Genomic DNA, 23,442 nt, shown 5'->3' with positions numbered 1-23,442 from the left:
TAACAAAAGGGATTTACTGGCATACAGATATTTCTCATCTCCAGAATCTAACTTACGGGGGGTTAGGACATAGAAGGAGGAGCTTAACAGGCTTAAATTAAGACAGCCTCATAATTTGTAGGGAAAATGAAATTTACAAGCCTGGGCACAGATGCATTATCTTCATGGGGTTTGTGGTGGCCATCCCTTCCCCAGTACTGTAGGTGGATGAGTTTGGTATGGGTGATGGTGCCGAACTTGGCAACTGGGTGGCAATTCTTTTCCAGAATCTTCAGACCTGGGTTGTGGTCCCAACTACTGAATGTCTGCTAGAATTCTTAAGCTGTAAACTGGAGAAGATAAATGAGTAGGGTTTGCTTCTAGAAGCAATTGAAGAGCTTTATATATAAGGATAGCATTGCTGCATTGTAGGGTTATTTTCTTAATGCTTTGCTGACATTCACTTAGTAGGAAACAGCGGGGTTGGAGCCAGTATGCTGGACTAGCCATTTACTGCACACTGCCTTCCTGGCTAAAATGGTATGCTGCAGCTGTTCCCCAAGAGACTGGGAGGGTGATTTAAAAGCAACAACAAAACTCCCATAGGAATGCAGGGAATATCATGTGTCTGGGATTTCAGAAAGAGCTGGAGCTAACGTGGCTGTGTTTGCTGTGAGCTCGTTGGCCCTGCTTTGGGCCTGGGGGCTGGACCGTGTGACCTTCAGAATGAAATTATTGTGTCCCTTCCAAATGAAATGATTCTGTGATTCTCTGTACCTGAGCCCAGGCCTGTTGGACACCGCTGTCACAGCACTGGAAGGATTAGTGTGGAAGAAAAAGGCTAATGCAAGTGGCAACTGCTTGGTATGGAAAGCAAGTGAAGACAGTTGAGAGAATTAAACCTGTTCTATGAACTGGAGAGGTCTTTTCTAGCTAACGAGGGTCTCAGCTTTGCTTAGGGTTCTGGTTAGAGCTATGCTTATTTTTAGATGACAGAAAATTAGCAGGCGTTACTGTTGATGGTCTTTGTTGATGGAGATCACAGTCTATCAGCTTTGGCTTTGCGACTGCCATTTGCCCTGTCTGTGGTCATCTGTCACCAGTGTTTTGTGTTCTGCCTGCTTAGTTTTGATTTTAATGTGGATGGCCTTAAGTTTGTGGCCTGCTGTGACCTGGGAATCTTTTCCTCAGTTATGTATTGCTGTATCCAGGGTTTGTCAAATGCTTGCTATGGAAACTTCCCCTCGAATACTGCTGCCTGCTGGTGCATGGAGAAATCTTGCTGGGATGGGGTGCCCTGCTGGCTGACCTAGAAATGACAGCTCATGTATTTTGACCTCTATGGATGCTTTTCTCTCTGTTGGGACTTTGAAGCCTGGGAGGCTTTGGTTTGGGTCTTGTTTTTTCACTGTTTATTGTTGACTAATAATTCTACTTAAATATTAATATTTAGATTTGTTTTCACTTATAAATAGTTTAGTTTAGTTCCAGTTGAAACGTTTACAGAGATTTTAAAATTAGGTGAGAAGACAAAGCCGTGCAGAAAATGGTAGAGCCATGCAGAGAGGAGAAAACAAAAAAGAAATTTTTTTCTAAAATTTCAGTCCAACAAAGCCTTGATGATGACTTGAATGGTTTTGGGGTGACCAGATGATTGTTTTAAAAGCTGCAAAGTTGGGATGGTGTTGTGCTTTTCTATTGCAGTGCAAGGCAAAAGAGATGCTCTTGAACTCTCAAGGGTCATTCTTACAGCTGTGCTAGGCATGGCTGGGATAGGTGAGGAGAAGAGTGCAAGATTAATGGGAATGTATGTTGTGAGGTCTGGAAGTGGCAGGCTGGCAGAGAAAGCTGTTGGCCCTGACAGCTTCCAAAGAATGGGAGCTGTCAGAGTTGACTGCCCCAGTTGTGGTAGGTGGTTGCTAACAGTGCACTGTGGGCTGCATTGATTTATTATATTTGTTTTTCAAAAAAAGGTAGAGAATGATTCATATGTACTGTCATGTGCCAACGAGACGTAGAAAAAATTTGGAGAGGTTAATAATTAGCAATATGGGGAAGATAAGTATCATTACTGTGCTGTAGACAATGAATTTCTTTGTATGCTTTGCAAATAAAGGAGTGTTATAAGACTGCTTTGGCATATCTTCAGCTTTAGAATTATTAGCGTTTCACAGAAATTAACAAAAATCTGGAATTGCAGTTTATTTTTGCCTTATAACGTTACTTTAACCATTTGAGAAGCAACTGGCTTAATCTCATTCTAGATGGATATAGTGGTAGTGCTGATATGATAGAGAAATATGAGGGTGTTTGCACTGGGCAAAAATATGAATGAATACTGTGCATTAGTTCTCCATACTTCTCAACTCTCTGGCCTGTAGCATATTTTATATTTAGAGGAAACCCCACTATTTTCAATATCCATTTTCTCCTGTATGGATGATAATACGGCTTCCTGATGCTAGGTTTCTGTAAGTGAACAGATGCACGTATTTATCCACTACAGAAAAGCGTGTCTGGGATTGTCTCGCCTCTCTGTTTTATACTTTTGCAAAACAGAGGAGTTTCAGGTAGAAAGTGTTCCTAATTATTTTGTTCCTTTGCTGCTGTCCAGAAACTCACCTTTTATCTGTCTCTTCCAATTATGTCTTACAAATGTGAGGTCAGAACCAAGTATAGAAGTTCTTCTGCCAGAGCTTTAAGAATGCTCTTAAAAATCGATTTTTATTCTTTTTGCACTTTTGGAAGAAGTATAAAAGTATGTTTTAAAACATTTCCATATTTAAAAACAGCATAAACAAAAAGTTCTCACTGATTCTTAAGTTCACATGGGAAGAGATTTCACAGAAGCATTTCCTAGCACAGTTGAGGTTGGGAAGGACCTCTGAATGTTGTCTGGTCCAACCTCCTTGCTGAAAGCAGTGTCAGTGTCAGCAGATTGCTCAGGACTGTGTCCATTGGCTTTTGAATATCTCCAAGGATGGAGATTTCACAACCTCTCAGGGCAACCTTTGGCACTGTTTGATCATCATTACAGTGGAAGAAAAACAAACGGTTCTTCAAAGAGATTCTCTTATATTTTAATTTCTACCTATTGCCTCTTGTCTTTTCACTAAGAAGAACCTGGCTGTGTTGTATCTATACCCTCCCATCAGATATTTATGAATGTTGCTAAGGTCACGCGCACGTGCGCATTCTCTCTCTCTCTTTCTCTCAAATACTAAACAGCTTCAGCTTTCTCATCTGGTTTTTGTGTGTCAAATACTCCACCCTAAATCATCCCTGTGGCCCTTTGCTGGACTTGCACCATTATGACTATCCCTTTCTTCCCCCGGGGAGTCAAGAACTGGGTTTTACCAGTGTTGACAGATTACCTTCTATAACTTGCTGGCTCTGTGCCTTCCGATGAAGTGCAGGGTGATATTGGCCGCCTTTGCTACAGAGAAATGTTGCTGCCTTATGATGTATGCATCCACCAGGGTCTCCATGTCTTTTCCTGCAAAGCTGCTTTCCAGCCAGTTGGCCCACAGCCTATTCTGGTGCATGGAGTTATTCCTTCCCAGGTGCAGGATTTCACATTTCCTTTTTGTCTTTTGTTAAACTTCCCAGAGTTTCTGCCAGCCCAATTTTCTCTCCTGTTGAGGTCCCTCTGAACCATCTCATGTATCAACCCGCCCTACTCATTTTGTAACTGCAAGCTTGCTGAAGGTTCACCCTGTTTCATCAGATAGGTAATTTGATGAAAAACTCAAACAGTACTGGTGCCAGTTGTGACCCCACTGGGGTTTCAGTGACCAGACCCCAAGCTTATGTTTGTGCTGCTGGCAGCAGCTCTTTGAACCCAGCAATGCAAATTTTCAGTTCACTATGTTTAACCTGTACTTCATCAGGCTGTCTATGAGGATATAATGGGGCAAGGGTCTTAATACCCATGCCAGATCTAATCGTAGAAGACTGTCAGATTAGTTCATTAAGCATTGTTTCCCCTTTGGTAAGTCCCAGCCCCCTTGTTCTGATCACCTTGTTCTTGTGTTTAGAAGTGGATTTCAAGGTTTTTTGTTCCTTTGCCTCCTAGTAGTTAAGCTGAGGCTGATTGACCCCAAGTCCTCTTAATCACCTTGCTAATTTGGCTGAGCTTGAAAGCATGAGGAAAATTTCATGCAAGCTTCTACTCAAAGTTCTATTTGGTATGCAGTTACATGGGTGTTAATACATACATAGATATTAATAATTAATAAATGAATTTACATGCAATCTTCTCAGAACTGGTGCCTTGTTGCCAGGTCTCATTCCTTTATACTGAAACGTTCTAGTTTCTGCTAATATCAGGGATTGTCTTAATTTAAACAGATTCTGGACTTCTGGTGATAAAAAGAAAACTGCTAAATGTTTTGAGCCCAGTTGTCCATCTGAAGCAAAATAATGTGAACCTTCCTTAAGTGAGATACAATTTTAAATGTGTTTCAGCAGATAAGGATTGTAATTTAGGAAAAAAAAAAAAAAGAAAAGAAAAAAAAAAAAAAACAAACACAAAAGAACTTTTTAATCAGCCCCTAGTAATATTTTTTTCCCTTTGATTCTCTAAGAAGTTTTGATTTGTAAAAATGTTTTTCTCTGAATTGAGTGCTTCTGAAACATACAACAGAATTAATTTGCTTTAACTAGCAGCTTTGTGTCATTTGAACCACAGTAACTGATGTTGAGCATGTTTTTAACCTAAGGCAAGATAGAACGTATTAGCTCAAACGTATTAGCTCATAGCTTAATGACAGAGTTGAAACAAGTGTATTTTATCTTATATTTGTAATAACCCAAGAATGCACAGATAGTTTACTGTAGCTTGGTAAACACATGGTATTAAACTCATGCACTGGAGCCCTTACTCCTTCACAAAACTATAATTTGGATGAGGCACTGGCCAATTTTGGTCATTAGGTACATGGTTTTTAAATGTTCAGGAGCTCCTGACTCATCTGTCTACCTCTGCTTGCTTGTTTTGCCCATATTTTTATTTTAGGTCTGAACAGGGCTATGGTGACTTTGTGAAAACTGCAGCAAAGGGCTGTCCGTCGCAGATCTGTACAGATAATCCTGGGGAGCTCTTTAGCTGCAAGACACATTGTCTGCAATTAAAATTTGGCATGTTTGGCCTGCTGAAATGCAGCTGCCTACAACATATCCCTGTGAGGACTGGTGTGTGACTTTACTTTGGTGAAGGATGTTTCATATTTTTACAGTTTTTACAGGTTTATATTTTTACCTCAAGTTCCATCAGCATGCTTTAAGGCGCTTTTTAAAGGTATCCTATCTTCTGTATTTGTTTTTCTGTTCTCCTTGAACACTTGACTTAATGCTGCTTTAATTTTCTCTTGAATAAAAAAAAAAGAACAAGACAATTCTTCTGGCATGACAATTCTGGCTCAGAGAGATCTCTTTGTTCTACCACCTAGAGATGATACAAGGCTTGTTAAAGAGCCAGAGACAGGCTGAACAGCAGTTGTGCTTTCTGTTCTTCGGTGGTACTTGACCTTTCTTCAGGTGGACATATCACTTGATTTTAATTCTTCCTGTGCCTTGCTCCGGCTTCTCTTTTTGCTCTGTTGCTGTTTGTTGCTTCCAGATGTTGCTCCTAGTGAGCTCCCGGTTGCTCCCAGTTCTCTCCCACTTGTCTGAGCAGTGCTGGTTCTGATCTTTCCATGGGTCCCCTTCCCTGTCTCTTGGCATGCAGGGCATGGATTGCCACCACCCAGCTTTCTTTTAAAGGAACAGCTGCAGTAACTGCTGCCTGAGTATCAGCTGATAAGGAAAAGAGCTGTTGCTTTATCTGTTCTCTTAAAGTATTTTTCACAGGTGGCTGAGAGACAGTAAGGAAACAAGTTTTTCTTTTTTGGAGTGCTGTAAGGATGAGTGAGTGGGCTGCAAATGTTGCTGCTTATACTTTAGTAGTAGAACTTTGAGTTACTACAATAATCTGTAATTGTTTGAGGATGCAATGAAGGATGAATCCAAGAAGCGTCCTACTAGCCCAGTAGTCTTTGAGAAAAGGTATAAAAACCCTACTTGTTGCTGCATGTTGATGACCAGTTGAGGTTAGAGATCATCCTCAGATGTTCTTTTCCATCATACAGCTGTAATACTAGCAATTTTGATAGCTGGCAGATCGTTTCTTGAAAACCTCACCCTTTTTTTGCCCCACCCTCGTGATTCTTCTGGTGGGCTCTGATACAGACAGCTCTAAGGGCAGTGTGTGAACAACTGTATTTCGCTACACATAATGCATGAAATGCCAGTAGCTTCGTATCCAGGTGCGTGACCAGCCTTAACTTCTCCATTTGGGGAAAGATTTCACAGTATCTCAAAAAGGTGAGAAAAGATGTCGCCAAGGTGAAAAGGGTAGAGACCATTGAGCGGGGGTATGGAAATCAACATGTGTTTGGGGAGGAGGGGAAGAATGAAGTAGGTAATTTCTGTACTGTGAAGGATACAGGTTCCCTTTAAATGTGTACAAACATGCTATTGCTTATTAAGTCAGTCCACCTAAACATTCAGCATCTGGTAGTACCTACTCATAAATCAGCAAGGAGTTACATAGGTAACTCCAAAAGTAATGCCTCCAGTTTATTTCCATGGAAACTAGAACAGATACAAAGAACACAATAACACTGTTTGGTAGAGCATATTCTCAGCTACAAGACACTGTTTTTCAATATAGTCATCTCCATCAGCTATGCATTTTCACTAGCCAGGAACAAGAACCTGCATGTTGTACTCATCAAAATCTGCACCAGCAGAGTGGACCTGCTGTCTCCACTGCTGAAGTGCACACCAACCCAGCACCTCGCTGTGCTCACATCCACTGGTCTTCATAACAATGATGAATGTCAGTGGGTGCAATCTTTTCTTCACAGAAGAATCCAGTGGCACACATCCATTTCATACAAACTTCTGTGTCAGATGCCATTTTGTCAGACTGCCCCTCTGCTGCCATCTGTCACGTGGCAACAGCTGTAATGGAATATTGGTGGGAAGGTTCAGTCTCTACTGCCACACCACCCACATGCAGTTCTGATGTTGTGGGCTAACATAATGAAATAGAAGACATTACTTTCTTAGCAGCCCTTGTACATCACTGTACATTCCCATTACTAATTATTTCTCACTTATTCTGACAATATCAACACGTTATGTTTCACGTTTATTTTATAATGACACACATTAAACATATAGTTATATTTTTGCTTTCCATGTTTTCTGAATGCTGTTTATCTATGACTTTTATGGGTCTTTCAATACTTTATAAAAATCTTTATAGTAAAGTTAATGTTTATATGCTAGTGGATTGACTAGTTACAAACTTTCTTAGCAGTCTTTCAGCAACCAGTACCTGTGTGGAAATAATAAACACAAGATAATAAAGCTAATGTGATAGTAGAAGAAAATGGATTTTTTTTGCATTTGTCTAGATGGGATGGTGTGGTATGGAATATTGCAGAACTCTTTTTGTTATCTTCTAGATCATGAGATTAAAATGCTAAAGGACGTAGAAAATGTGTTCTTCAAAGAAAAGGCTGATCAGTGTAAGAGGAAAAGAAAATAGTAAAATGAGATTACCAAGACACCCTCTATCCCACCCCTTTACCCCCCTTCCTTCTCCTTGAGATATTAAGGCTATAAAATTGGTTTTGTTTTTGGTGATGCTGTGTCTATTTACTAAGAAATTACTTGAAAGACTGTATGCATCTTTCAGGGCAAAGCAAAGGCTTGTGTTCTTTATGGAAAATTTTTATTTGTATAGCTCTTGAGGAATTTAGAACCAAGATGGTGGATTTCCTTATTGGAAAAGAAATTTGCCAAGCACAGTCAAGCTGTTTTTTAATGAATACTTTAGCCTAAGAAGTATTTTGTGTATATGTAAACATTTTGGCATTGCAGCTCAGAGCAGGATAAGAAAGTGAAACTTGCAAAGTCCCTACATGCCTTGTGGGGTAAATTCAATCTGATGCATGCCACGGGATTCATTCTGGCTGGCTAAATTAAATCTCAGTGCCATATTAGAGAAGGATAAGCTGTACGCTAAATTTTTGCACACCCAGGTTTTATTCTAAAGGAAGTTGGCAGGCAGCTTTAGAAGAAGCTGCGATACGCTCTGGTAACTTGCCGAACAGCAGCGATCATGGGATCGGTGCAGGAGCACAAGATAGAGCTTTTCTTTCTGTGTACTGTGGGCTCTGCCAAGGAGACAAAACCTGTTTTGCAGTTAAAGCGTAATGAGTTTTAAGACAAGTTCTTTTTTCTAAGTGTTAAATTATTCCATTGATTTACTATGGTGCAGTAGTACAGACGAGGAAAAACTTAAACACATCTTTTTAAAATTTGTGGTTGTTTACAATACAAAGTTGATTGACTACACAAATCTGTGCTAAGCACTGCAGGAAGTTCAGTCTAAATACTTTATTCTGAAAAAGAGTGCTTTGCTAAGTTGGCAATTTATCTTTTTTTTTACTGAATAAGAAGCAAAAACATGCTACATCAGTCTGTACGTTCTTTAAACTTTCGCCATCTGGGGATCTGTTCTGAAACGTTGACCTGTTCTATTGTTCTGACTTAACAAAGATAGATTTTTCTTTTCTATTTTTTCAAACAGATCTATATGTCTAATCCAACTGTGATTTCGGTATAAAAATCTGTAATTTTAGAGGCCTTTTTGCATAGTGAAAACAGTAATTCATGTAAGCTTACAAATACTTAGTGTTATGCATAACAAGCTTTCCAACCATATGACTTAAGTTACCTCCTAACACTGTGTTGCTGAGTCGCAGCGTGCACAAATACATTATATATAACTCAGAGTCAAAGGGCAGTGGAGCTCTAGGCAATAGAGGCAATGGCTGGCTTCGCAAAAATTCCTCCTCTGCTGTGCAGTGGGTGTCAGGCTAGGTAAGAAGAGCAGCTGAGTCACAGGGCAACGCGGTGATGGCATCTTCAGCAGCCCCTGCCAGCTCCCTTCTTCCCACAGCCAGCGGTTTGGATTTCCCAGCAGCCCCATACAGAGTAACCCAGCTGCTGGTCACCCGATGTAGCCACGGCACAGGCGCTGCATTTCATCTGCTTGTGAGCTACATGCAGCTCATGAATCACAGGTTGGTTACCCCAACTTAGGCATTAGCTCACTTACAGAATCTGTATTTTGTAGTTCTAATCCTGTTGTTGTTGTTTACATGGGTTTCACTGCATGTCTTTTGGTAGTATATTGATCTCTAGTATTAAATTGCATGATTGTTCTAGCATGTAATCTGTATGTCTCGTTTTAATTTTTTCTTTTCTTTTTTTCTTTTTGTTCAGACAGGGGATTTGGCTTCTGTGCAATTAGCAGGAACTCCAAATAGATGGGAGGTCTTGTCTGCAGCTCCTGCCACTATAAAGGATGAAGCTGGTAATATAGTACAGATTCCAGGTGCTGCCACAGTAACTTCAAGTGGGCAGTATGTCCTTCCTATTCAGAGTTTGCAAAATCAACAAATCTTTTCTGTTGCACCAGGATCAGATTCGTCGAATGGTACAGTGTCTAACGTTCAATACCAAGTAATACCCCAGATCCAGACAGCGGATGGTCAGCAAGTTCAACTTGGCTTCGCAGCCTCTTCTGATAATAGCAGTATAAATCAAGAAACCGGTCAAATTCAGATCATTCCTGGCTCTAATCAAACCATCATTGCCTCTGGATCACCTTCAACTAATATTCAGAATATCTTATCGCAGTCTGGTCAAGTCCAGGTTCAGGGAGTTGCAATTGGTGGTTCGTCTTTTCCTGGCCAAGCACAGGTAGTTGCTAATGTCCCTCTTGGACTGCCAGGAAATATTACTTTTGTACCCATCAATAGTGTTGATCTAGATTCTCTGGGACTTGGCAGTGGTTCTCAAACCATGACAGCAGGCATTAATGCAGATGGGCACTTGATAAATACTGGACAGGCCATGGATAGTTCAGATACTTCTGAAAGGACTGGTGAGCAAGTTTCTCCCGAAATTACAGAAACCGCCACTGATAATGACTTATTTGTGCCAACATCATCTTCATCACAGTTGCCCGTTACCATAGACAGTTCAAGTATATTGGAACAAAATGCAAACAACCTGACCACAACTAGTGGTCAAGTTCACAGTTCTGATCTTCAGGGAAATTACATTCAGACATCAGTCTCTGATGATACGCAGGCTCAGAATATTCAGGTCTCCACAGCGCAGCCAATTGTACAACACATACAGCTTCAAGAGTCTCAGCAGCCAACCAGTCAAGCCCAGATTGTACAAGGTATTGCGCAACAGACAATCCACGGTGTGCAAGCAAGTCAGAGTATATCTCCACAGGCTCTTCAGAATCTTCAACTGCAGCTGAATCCCGGAACTTTTTTAATTCAGGCACAAACAGTGACCCCTTCTGGGCAGATAACCTGGCAGACATTTCAAGTGCAAGGAGTTCAGAATTTGCAGAACCTGCAAATTCAGAATGCACCTGGTCAACAAATAACTCTAACCCCTGTGCAGACTCTCACTCTTGGTCAAGTTGCAGCAGGTGGGGCACTGACATCAACTCCAGTTAGTCTAAGCACTGCTCAGTTGCCAAATCTACAGACAGTTACAGTAAACTCTATAGATTCTGCTGGTATTCAGCTGCATCAAGGAGAAAATGCTGGCAGTCCTGCAGGTATTTATTTTTCTCTTTTTGCAGAAAGTTGTTTTTTATTATTGTATGTAGTTGGTTTGAATGATGATAATTGTAACGTTGTTTTGCTGCAGAAGCCTACGAAGTATGGTGGGTTAAAGTAATGATAGATTTTATTTGAAAATGCTGTTCCGTAAGAAGCAGTTATAATGATGATGCCTCTGCACTTCTTTTAGCTCCTGTAACTCTCAACTGTTCTTATTAGTTAAGTGCACTTCTAATAGGCTGTACTTCTGAGTCTCACAATGCAGAAAATGTGGGTGCTGAATTTAAGTGTTGGAAACTTGACTATCAACCGCACTTCCAGGACAGCAGTGTCATTAGTGTACCCCTACCAAAAAGGTGAAGTTCCATGGAAAAATGCAAATATTTGTTTGCCATTCTTTTTCCTGAAAATTTGTGGCCCCTCTGAGGGGCTCTTAATAATCTACTGTTTTGTTAAATTCATTTCCTGTTGATTTACTGTCAGCGTAACCAGGATGTACAAAACTCCTGTAAGCAGAAGTGAAACAAGCATGTGAATATCAAAGAACTTGTCTTAAGAACATACATGAATTTCCAGTACTACTTACTTGCATTATGTTTCAGAATGTACAGCTGTTAATGATGAGCCTCACAGCATGTTTTTTCTCTTTAAGCAGTTAAGAAATGTGGTTTTCATAAAGTAGAAGCTTGGTAATGCAGAAAGAATAAACATGCATGTTTATTTTTCATAATTGTGATGTAGTGTATTTTTGAACTTCTGAGCATAGCTACCTAAAAGAAATAATAGGAGATAATAGAGATTCAAGACTTGTTGTATCAGAAGCCATTTAATTCCATCATTGTGGAGTTGTGATCAGGCTAGTTATGAAGGACCGCGTGGGTAGTAGAATTTTGGTGGGAAATACTGCACAAAGTAGTATCAAATCACTATTTGATTATAATTATGTGTTCTAAAGCTCTGGTGCATTAAAGTTCAGAAGCATGCATATTACTATAAGGTATGAATGCTTTGTTTTGTATGCCTACTTAAGCATGTGAGCAGAATGCATTACTAAGTAAAAATGTCTAGAAGAGCTGATGAATTAAGATGTAGTTATTATAATACGTAGTTATTGCTGTTCAATATCAGAAGCTTGCTTTTCCTTTTGCAATGTAAAATAATTGGGATGTTTTTCTAGTACTTTTTGTTGGTGGAAATGACTTCTATATTATGTACTTAGCAAAGAGAAGTTACCCAGACCTACGTAAGTCTGCTCTTCATTGGCTTCTAGACAACAGCACCAAACAGAGGAATGTGCTTCCAATTTACTTTGCTGGGTAATCTTGGTTCATGAGTTTTCTATTTGCAGCCACAGAAATTCTTGGTTTGTCTCTGTTGCACCTTGTTATTACCTACAGGGATGTTAGGTGTAGACCCATGAGGTAACAAAAAGCACATATTGTAAGTGGTACTCTGATGAATGTTTTTCTGTCTCTTGGAAAAAGGGCATTATGGCTAATATGAAATGCAAGGAGGAGGAGAACTTTGTTTCTAAGGTCTATGTTTTGGTATAGGATCATATGTATAATGTTATTCTTCATGGGTTAACAGCATCAGTTTGAAAGCAAAGATAAAAAGGAACAGTGGAGAGGAAATAAAAGATGAAAAAAAGTTGAGCCGGCTGTGTACATTAGTTTGTCTACTCACATTCCTTGAGAATGTTTTAATGCTGGTTCCTTATCAAATGCAAGGGCATTCCATCAAATGTTCCTGAACTGTATTGTGTTGTAAAGAATTCCATGTGTGAATGGAAGTGAGTAAATGCAATATATAAAATGCGATTAAATGTGCAGAAGCAACAGAGGAGTAGCAGAAATTATTGCCCCAAAAGACACCTGGTTATATTAGAGATAGGGCTGAGATTTCTAGTGACACTATTCCTAGACAAGTAGGAAAAATACACAGATTGGAAGGTATTAGAACTTCCATCCCATAAACTTTGGGAGAATTTCATGGGTCCCTGCTTTATATTACTGGAAACTCTAGGAACAGTGGCTGACCTTCAGCATCTTTTCCATACGAATGCAGTATTTTGTCTATATCAAGGTTTTAGAAAATAATTTTGTTCAGTGATGTTCATCTCCTTTTTTACAACATGATCTGGCTCCCCTCTGCAGATTTAAGAATAAATAGCCAAATAGAAGGAAATAGTGATCTTTATTTTTTTTCCCCCTGTGGAAGATACATTGCCCTTCTCACCTACAGATGATGAGAACAAATTTTAAATTTAAATCAAAAGAGGAAGGTGAGTGGAAGGGACAGCAGAATGATGGAAGTTAAAGCTAAAGGGTGAGAGTTTGATTCCTCTTTTTCTGCAAACTACCAACAAGTTTTGAAGTAAGATGGGAAGGATTTCCCTGTATATTCTCATTCCATCTCAGAGAAGTGCATGTAAAAATACCAATGAAAGTATTAATTCCATAACAAATGCAGTTAGGCTGTAGCTTCTATTTTCATTTAGCAGAAATGTTCTACTCGAAGATGAAATAAAACAAGTATATTCCTACTCTTAGAGATTGTTGGTAATTATTTGAAAGTGAAATAATATAGATTGCTCTGTTAACTGTGAAAACTGAAGGTTTGGATGCTGGTAGCTGTAGTTTTGTGTAAGAGGTGTTCTCCCAAGCCTTTGTTTTGCAGGTCATCAGTAGAGGACATCCTCCCTGTTCCCATGAGCCTGCCTTTTGCTTACGTAGTGGAAAGTCATCACGGCCCTAATACAAAGCTCATCATTTTCTCCTGTAAATGTACAGTTTTCTTTGAAAAAATGTCCAGTAATTATCCTTCTACCAAAATGTCTGTTTTACCAGGTGACTGTACAGAGAGACTTTCATTGCACTGAATTTGTGTGGAAAAGCCTTGCATGAGCTTGTTTTATCTTAAGCCGTTTTCTAGAGCTCATATTCCATCTTTTTGTGCTTAGCGCTTTCATAAGGTGGAGAAGGGAAGGCTATTGATTAGTTATAACTGGGGCTTTCTTTAGCTTAGCTTTTCAGCAGTATCTATATTGAACTGTGGCAAGGAGATATATTCACTGAAACTTTGGCTTTGGTCTCCCAGTTTTGGGAGGAAGTGAAGCCTGAAAAAAGTTATTTAGTAGCCAACTCCTTTTATTGGCATTTTATAACAAAATACTGCATTGTCTGCAACTAAAAGAGACATTAGGAGCACAGTTTGTGTTACTCTTTAGCAACACACCTGTTCAAGGAAAGTATTTGTTTTTATTGCTATATTTATAGATTTAGTCCTCAAACATTTTATGTGAAATAACATTCCTTTCAGAAAAATACAGGGTTCTAAGATGTACTCTCTTAGTTTGCGTGTTTCTGATCCTGTAGGTTTTGGCGATTTGAAATAATTTGGTCAAGAACGAGGAGAATTAGCAGTGTTAATAAAAATCTATTTGTGATTGTCTAAGTTACTAATGTACTGAATCATGATTTTTTGATTGGATATTTCCTGAAAAAATTAAATTATACCAGGTCTGATATAGGTTAGTTCACTTTTTTTTTGTAAGAAGTCTTTCTTCCTAGCTCTTACATTGCAGGCTTATATGTAGTTGCTTAAGGACTCATCTGCCTGCTGCCAGTGAAGCTTATAGCTGTGCCTGTTGATCAGCGTACACCAACTGATAGAGAGTGGGAATAGTTGGCTATTTGTGGTGGGGACTTCATTCTAGTCCTATCAGAACCTGAAGCCATGGCAAAATAATTTAGCTATTATAAATTGGGAAGAAAAAAAAAAAAAGGCGAAAAAAAAAAAAAGGCAGTTTTCTAGGTAAATAGTTGCCTATGTGAATAGTTGCTAAAGTGACAGATGACCATTCTCTCACCTGCTGGTGTCTTGTGAGGCTGAGGTCTAACAGCTGCTTAGGTTAAACACTAAACCCTCAAACATAGTTAAAAATGGAGTATTTACAATTTTACTGGCTGGGATTATTGTTTCATTGTTTTAATGCTTCTGGTGAAATACTGCAGAATGCTGCTTGAGGCACAGCTTTGTATGGGCCTCTAGAACTTCTGGCTGTTTTTCAGTCCTTTGGTTCATGACTTTATTTAAATTTTACTTTATGTTTTTTTTACTTCTAAAGCATACTTTCTGCTAAGCTTTACTGAGAAGGGCATGGTGATAGCATGAAATTGAATCTGATTATTAAAACAGTCTTACGGAGTCCATCAGGTAAATCAAAACAATGATGTTAAGTAAATATTTTCATCTAACAACATCTGTTTTGGGTTATCCTATTTGTATTTGAGGATGTTCATAAAACAAAATCTTATTCAACTTCACATATTCATTCCTTGCTCATTTTTCAAATATCCTTTCGACAAGTTAATCATGAAACAGGAGAAAAACTCCCTTCAACTTGTGGGAATCTATAGGAATTAACTGTGAAGCCAGAGGCCGGAGGCTTTATTTCTACCACTGCTTTAACTTAGAAAATGGGTTCCCAGACTTCTTTTTTGTCTTTGTGCAGTCTCATAACTTTAGGTCCATCGCTTCAGGTTCTGTAGTTTTCCTGTCTTTTAACCCCACTCACAGGATTTACATACTTTGGTTCTCATCTCTCAAGGCAACTTGTTAGTTACCTTTGGCTCATAAACAAGTGTATGAAGTTTATAGCAAGGACGCTGTCAGTCTTTTCATAATGCCAGGAGTGCTTACCAGGATTGTAGTTCCAATTGCCCTCATGAAGATGAGGTTCTTGATGCATCAGTGTTTGGATGATGAGTTGTAGATGGGCTGTCAGCCTGGGAATACTGTTTGTAAAAGGCATTTTGTCTCAAACGGTAGTAATTTTTAAGGATGAAAGGAGGAAGAAATGTGCACTGTCAGTGATATGTCCTCTTCATTCTTTGTCAAACGGAAGTGATAGTTCTCAATTTGCATTTAAACATCATGCTGCTTTGTCATCCGTCTATTCCATGTACAATTTTTAGTTAAATTTGCTTAATCAAAATCTTTTACTTTATCCTAATAAGTCACTTGGCTGTGCAGAAGACTCAAGTGTGTTTTTTTCAAGAAAGGCGTTATCACTGATTTAAAAACAACAATGATAACTTCTCACCTCTTAGTTCCCATAATGCCATATAGAGTGGCATTAATTCTTTCCCTGCTTCTTAAGTCTTTGTTTATCCTTTCACAGTGTTACCACAGTGCTAGCCTTTTTTCTAAGCTACTGAAGCACTCACGTGGTTCCCGACTTACAGCATTAAAACTGCAAAAAGCTCTTCAGCCTTCTTTTAAAATTACTGAATGAAAATTATCCTAATCTGGTGATCTATTACTAAGTATTTACTATAGTAGGTTTTTTGTTTTTTTTAAGCATCTTTCTGATTTTTTGTCAGTGGGACGCATCTAATTCTTAGATAGTGGTAGGACAGCTATTTGTCTTTCACATAAACAGAACAGAATATTTACCAAAGAGTTCTGACTTTCTGAATTGTTTCTGACAATTCTGTCATTTGTTCCTAATAGCTTTCTAATACTCTTATGTAGGAATATTTGATCCAGAATTCTGTGTCCTCCTGCTTTCCTTACCTATTTCTGCAGTTCCTGGTTTCTGTACTGAGTTTTGTCAACCTGGCTGTATCAGTGGGCAGCGGTAATTTTTCCGCATGACAGAAGCTGAAACGTAGTCAAGAATAGTACAGCTGCATTTACACCTGCATAGTTTCACTCTATCGGTTTAGTTAATCTTCTCTGAAGTGCTGAAAATGAATCTCGTAGTTATTTTTATTCACCAGATGCACTTAAACTTGTTCCATATTGTAGTCAGCTCTCTGTTCTGTGATTATGGAATAGTTCCTTCATAATGAGAGCGTACACCAGAATCCCAATCCATCAGAGGAAAGTAAAAGCTGAAACAAGTCTAGCTTCTTCAGATACCAAGAACTCAGTTGAAACAGTATTTTGGCTTAATTTCCCCTTTATACTTAATTAGGACTGGGTCTGGAACTTAATGAAGAAGCCCGGACATGTGGAAATTTGGAAGCATAGAAATAATGTAATAAGGCAGGTGTAACCTTCATTTTTGCCTGGGTTTAACTGTTAAAAATCAAAGGTTGCCTTGATGTTACCAGTGCTTGCATGAGTTTGTTATAATGTTAGGGATCAATTATCTAGTCCCCAAAAACTATGTGGAAATGACTGGTAATGTTTTGGTGGCACACACGTGCAGGCTGGAAGTGGCCATTTGCTGACGGCCTTACCACCTCAGTGTATTTGAATTCCTGTTATGTGTCCAGTTGTATAAGAATCAGTGAGGCTTTTGCCTTTTCCTGAAGATGCCTTAAATCCATCTATTGGTATGTTTAATAATGTTGGGGGTTTTTTTGTTTGTTTGTTTGTTTGTTTTTTTTGATTCTTGGTGCCTGTTAAGAATATACCACTTCTGAGTTACTTATAAGCATCTTTTTCTCTGTTGATTCAAGAGTTAGATTTGTACCTTTCACACAAAAGATAGTTGTGATGCAGTCTGAAATGGTGAGCTTCTTAGTATAGTGGTGAAGCTCAGTTAGTGTGCAGGTGACTTTGGACAATGAAAATGCTTTCTGCAGTAGTTCTGCTGGTGTTACTACACACATAAAGAGTCAGCAAAAGTAAGTGCACTAGCTTTTGGATTCCCACAGCTTAAAGCCTTGCATTTCTTTCCAAATTATTATATACATGCAATTAAAAGCAAGACAGTCTCTGATGTTAGGAAGGAGTGGATTGAAGCCTTATTGGCACCAAACAAATTTTTTGTGTAGCTGCATCCTTTGTTTCTAAAGAAGTGCTGGAGGTGACTAGGAAGGTAGGCTGGGTAATTATTATTTTTTACATGTTTCATCATAAATTTATTTTCTCATCTTTACAGGGACAGGATGTCTGTTACAATCTGATCCAGCATAGTTTTTGTTGTTTCGTAATACAATTTGTTCAGCTTTGGCTTCATTATAGAGATGATAGCTGAGGCACTGATTCCAGAAAGAGTTTAGGATTGCCTCAGTGCTCGGTTAAGGCTTCAGAGTTTGAGAGGAATTAGAGTTAAGGATGAAAACCTACATGTTTATTACTAGAGTCACTTTTGCGGAGTAATCAGTCTCTAAATGCATCCAGAAAGATGTATGGAAGCTTCAAGGAAAAGAGGAAAAAAAAGAGAGGAGACCCAAACATTTCATGGCTTGCATTAGTACTAATCTTTGGCAACGGCTGATCATTTTCACTGGGGGGGAAAAAAAAAAAAGAAAGAAAGAAAGAAAGAAAAAAAAAAAAACAAAAACAAAAACAAAAAAAAAACAAAACCGAAACTAAACCAAACTACAGTGCTGAGCTGAAAAAGGGCTGGGTTCAACTTTTTATGTAGAATGACATTTAGAAACTGTTTTCATTTGTTTTTGTAAATACAGATTTAGGCTTTGTACTCACTGGGAACCCAGAGGAGTTTCTGAAGGGGAAAAGATGTTCCTATTAAAATGTAAATTTGTTGAAATAGTTGTCTCAGGGGATACTGTGGTATTGTAATTGGTTCTTGGATTAGATGAAATAAATGCTCTGTAGCTGTGTGTAGCTGTTTAGAAAGAATGCTCCAAGCAACAGCTGATGGCTGCTTGTTACCTGTCGATGGTATTAAATACAATATTTAACACTTACTCTTTGAGATTGTTGTGTTTATTTTATGTTACAAATTAAAAAGCTGTGTGATGTTCAGCTGTGCAGTCGTAGTCATGGTAGAAAACAGAGCATGGAGTTTTGTGTTTTAATGATGTGAATGTAGTCTTCTACTTTTTAGATGGATTAAATACGCTGAGCTTTGAACGTTCAGATTGGACTTGTAAGTTTTGCCTGATGGGGTTTAGGTTTGGACTTGATTTTTCCACTCATGTTTTAGGTGAGATGAAATGAAAAACTTGTAAAATACTCTCTTTTTTCCTAAGGCAGGCACTGTTTTAGGAATATGTAGATGCTTGTTTGGGATGGAAAGGCAGAGTTCATGTGCTTGTGAATATGCATCCTCTGAATTGAGACTTGAGAGACCTTTGTATTCATGAAAGTGCAAAGACTTTTGTTGACCTACTAACTCAAAATAACCTTAAAGTAGTTTGTACTTTGTTTACTTCTTTCTAATGCTGAACAACATTCTTCCCTGATGTTTTCTTCTCTATGAATAGTTTATTCTTTTACTTGAAATTTGAGATGAGAAGGGGGAAAAGGGACAAAGGAGTGATTTGTCTTTGTTTGTTTTCCTTAGATATCTTAGTCTTTTTTTAGGTCAAAACTTCTTATTTAATTTATTATTTTATTTTTTTTGTTGCAGTGCATACTGAAAAATTTTAAAGATCAGCTATAAAGGGTGTCTATGTGTCACGTTAACTGAGAAGTCCTGTAGAAATGTAACTAGCTACTCAAGATCAACTGAAAAATGCATTTACTTTTTTAATGCATTTACTTTTTTAACCTTGGTTCAGCCTCTTGTTCCTCAGGTCTTCCTATCTTTCAGGCAACCAGAATCCTCCAGGTGACAGCATTATGTACCAGGGATTGTTCATATTTGAAGTTTAATACTTTGTTACAGCATGTCTTCAACTTTGAAATGTATAGCAAGATAAACTTTTAAAAAATTTGCAGGTTACAGGGGCACAGAAGCAGTGTGTCAGTATGCAGTAAAGTATGTTGACATTTGACTGACATAACACTCTTAACAGTAAAAAGATTTGATCATTATGGTTTCTTTCTCTAGTTAATGGGCTGCTTACGAGTCTGTGTTTCATCTTCTCTTCAGATATTAGGATTAAAGAAGAGGAGCCTGATCCAGAAGAGTGGCAGCTCAGTGGTGATTCTACATTGAATACCAATGATCTAACGCATTTGAGAGTACAGGTGGTAGATGAGGAAGGGGACCAACCACATCAAGAGGGAAAAAGACTGCGACGAGTAGCTTGCACGTGTCCCAACTGCAAAGAAGGTGGTGGAAGGTATGTAACTTGCAGTGTGATACAATGCATGTAACGATGAGAACAAATAGTGAGAAAAAAAAGGGGTTAGTTACCAACAGTTGGCTACAATAAGAGAAAACTATGGGTTTATGCAAAAGAGCTTATGCACTGAAGGACTGCTACGTTTGTTTCTGGGCTAGTAGATGGAAGGAGAGATTATTCCATTCTCTCTGAGTTGCTCCACTAAGATCAACTGGAAAAATCTGGACTTAGATGCCATCTAGTACAAGTGAGGAAAGTAGAATGTAGCTCTAAATAATACGAAAATGAAGTATTTTGGAATATGTACATCTGTGATTGGATTCCTATCATATGTCAAGGGCTTGATTAAACAACATGTTCCTGCATTTCCCCATTGATTGAGCGTTTTTTTCAGTTTGATTGCTTTGGAGTGTTGTAAAAACAGCTATCCAGGTTTTCTTCTTAGTTTCCTAAGGAAAAAAACAGGATTGTATATTAGATCTAAATAACTTTTTTTAATTGACTGATTGTTTTCAGTGAAATTTATTGTAGTAGGGCAGATAAAAATACTAAGTTTTTATTAGCATAAGACCGCAGGGCTCTCGAGGAGCCTGTTTTATGATTCTGTGTATCATTAAAGTATTTTTCAGCTCTTCTTTCTCAGCAAGATTTTATTTTAAAACACTTCATTTCAAACATATTGATTATGGATATGAGAGGTGGGGCTAGTAGGTGGCATTTACAAGTGAAAATATTTAGCCTAACTTTGTGTTTGATGTAATTGTGCAAAGACTTCTTTGCAGTAGACTAAAATATGTTCATTTTTATAATACATTGTTATATAAAATGGATTTGTGAGTACTGTGAAAGAGCTGGAGCAAATGTGGCCATGTTTGTTGTGATTTCATTGGCCCTGCTTTGAGTCTGTGAGTTTGGCCTTCAGAGGTTCTTTACAAATGAAATTATACTGTAAATTACTGAGTTTTATTTCAAGAACCTGTGTGGGCCCATGGCTTTAAAAGTTTAAAATAAGTACTCACTAAATATTTCTATTGTCTAGTCGTTTTTTTTCTATATTTTTTTTCTATATGTTGTAGATACTTTTCAAGTATAGGGAGATAATATGTTAGGCAGCCGTGTTGAGTAAAAATTGTTTTAAGACACTTCATGGTTCAGGTTGGATACTGGGAAGAATTTCTTTTCTGAAAGAGAGTGGTCAGGACTAGAATGGGCTGCCCAGTGAGATGGTTGAGTCACCGTCCCTGGAGGTGCTCAAGAAATGTAGTTTAGACGTTGTACTGATGGATGTGGTTTAGTGGGGAAGTATTAGTGGTTGGTGGATGATTGGACTAGATAATCTTGGAGGTCTTTTCAGCGTTGGTGATTCTGTGATTCTATGGTATGACAAAATCACTTTCACGTGTTTTCATCACCAATGAATTTGTTGGTGGTGTCTGTGGTTACAGTCATAGAATCTTTGTACATCATCTTTTTTTGTTGAATTCCTATATGTAGTCCATTGAAACCTGGCACAGCCATTCCCAAATTCTTGGTGATGATTGGCTCTGCTCTGAAGATCTGCTCAAGGGACAGCTTGGATTGAGATTTGCTTCAGTCTAGGAGAAAACTGACAATGTTATATACAAAGACCACACTCCTATAAACTGTAGGGGTTTTGCATCACCCAGCTTTCTCACGCTCTATTCCAGGTTGGAGTGGCTTTAATTTGGATGCATCTGTACTTCAAAATTCTCTTACTCCTAAATGGAGTTACTTTGACACCAGATTTTAAAGTTGAAGCTCCAGAGAAAAAATCTTACTGAGAGATGGTTCTGATAAAGTCTGGAGAAGTCTGACTGAAACTCACTTTGGAACTGGGGAAGGAGTTGAAGCCAGATTTAGGGCAGAGGCGAGATAGATAAGAATCTATAATCACTGTTTAAGGAAGGTCTGGGACACATTAAACATCCAAAGCAAGCAGAAAAGTAGGACAAGAAGTCAGGATCTGAGAAGAATTAGGACTGTAATAGAAAATGGATAGTGAAGGAGACAGTGGTTGGGAAGCAGAAAAAGAGCGAAAATGCCTACAGCTGCTGGAGTAACTTTCTCATCAGAATGTACTTCCCATCAGAACTCCTTCAGAGTCTAGCAAAAAGGAATAAAACCCATCAGAGGATTGTGTTTTTCCCTCTTTGGTATGCATCAATAGTGTTCTGTAGCTCCTACGTTTGTTCATTATCTCTAGTGCTGGAATGTAAAGTTCTGTTTTGTCTCTCTGATGATGATTTCTAGAGTTTTAAGCAATAGAACATTTGCTTTCATAATTTTTTGAGATAGCATTTAGTGGTGTTAAAATGATGTTAAAGTTACAAAACCGAGAAGTTGGAAGTTGGCAAATGCCAAAGATACTCTGAAACATTAATTGCTTGTGCATATGCATTATGATTTGCAACAGAAGCACATGGGAAACAATTCTAAAGTGATATTTAAATAATATGTAAATGGTAAGGTGAGGAAAATGGATTAAATCAGCATGAAAGAGCTGAATGGTGGTTCGCTTGAAGAGTACTGTCCCTCAAGTCCATCAGTGCACTGAAGGAGGTAGGAAAAGACTACATGGCTTCACAGGTGCAGACCTCATCATAATTTCATCTTTTGTGTAGTTGTAGTATTAGCATTTCTTGCCTTCTTGGGGGAGCAAAGGAGAATTGAGGGTTGTTTTTCTGTGTGGGTTTTTGTGTGGTTTTTTTTTTTTTTTGTTTTTGTTTGTTTTACTCTCAGTAAAGAATTAGAACACATTACAGTCTTCAGAGGATTTTTGTTTGTACCAGTTTGGTGAAGTAGAGAGCCACTGTTAGTGTATTTAGCAGAGGAGAAGATAGGAAATAAAGAGGGTGGTGTAGTGGATGTTTAAATTAAAACCTTATAGCCTCGAGTATATATAGTAGCTAGGGGATGGTCAGGGAGAGATGTAAGCCTCAGAGGACGACTGATCCCAAATGGACTGTTTTAAGCTTACAGTTAGTTTGGAAGTCAGGTGAAAATTTCACTCTTAATTCCATCTGGAATTACATTGAGATGTAACTACTACTGTCTGCATCTATAGAGGAACAGTGCTTCTGAGTTCCATTTCAGGTATGTAACTCTAGAATACACGTTCTTAAAATAACTAAAAAGCCTTTGTTTTACTTGAAATACTTAATTTTACTCCTAGAAATACTCCTGGACAAAAGTCTGGTTTCTTAAGTAGATGAAGGTGTCTCCTGTTGAAACCATTGCATTCAAGTATGGCTACTGGGAGTCGTGGTTTCTGATCTTTATAAAGCTAAAATGTGCCATGAAAATACTTAGATGTTAACTGATTTGAAGATTCAGGTTGAAGGGTAGGTCTGAGTCATATCTTTTTACTTGGTGATGATGGTTGTTTGCCAGTGCAGCAGGAAAGGCATCTTAGTATGACCATGTTAGGGCATGGTGCCAGGCTGTCACAGCTGCAGGGCGTCCAGACATAATTTGGCTCATACTCAGTCCCTTTAGTTAGAGCACACATGAAGCAAACGTGCAGATGCCTATCGGAAGCTGCACAAGTACACTCAGTGACTCATTCATAGTAGTCTTCTGCATTTCATTCTGTGAGTTCCGAACCTTTACTTTGCTTTGGACTTCAGAGTGTGCTCTAGAATTCCCTCACATTAGGTGGCGTGCTCAGAATTACATATGCTCTACCACCTGAGCTGACTGTGAGCTAAACCTTGATTTCCTTCAGTCCAGACTAA

General features: G+C 38.5%; 1 protein-coding gene across 1 annotated transcript in view; it reads left to right on the top strand.

Moving 5' to 3' along the window:
• The window catches only part of SP3 (Sp3 transcription factor), a gene marked incomplete at both ends in the record, with an annotated part of 29,614 nt that overhangs the window by 2,678 nt on the left and 3,494 nt on the right, over positions 1–23,442 (top strand). Inside the window, 2 exons of the mRNA XM_079538875.1 lie at positions 9,322–10,684; positions 19,492–19,684. Coding sequence (XP_079395001.1) covers positions 9,322–10,684; positions 19,492–19,684 — 1,556 coding nt within the window. The remainder of the gene's footprint in view (positions 1–9,321; positions 10,685–19,491; positions 19,685–23,442) is intronic.

Source organism: Tetrao urogallus (assembly GCF_951394365.1).
Source record: "Tetrao urogallus genome assembly, chromosome: 8".
Taxonomy (NCBI): domain Eukaryota; kingdom Metazoa; phylum Chordata; class Aves; order Galliformes; family Phasianidae; genus Tetrao; species Tetrao urogallus.
The sequence above is the reverse complement of the archived record's forward strand: the minus strand, read 5'-3'. Positions and strand labels throughout refer to the sequence as shown.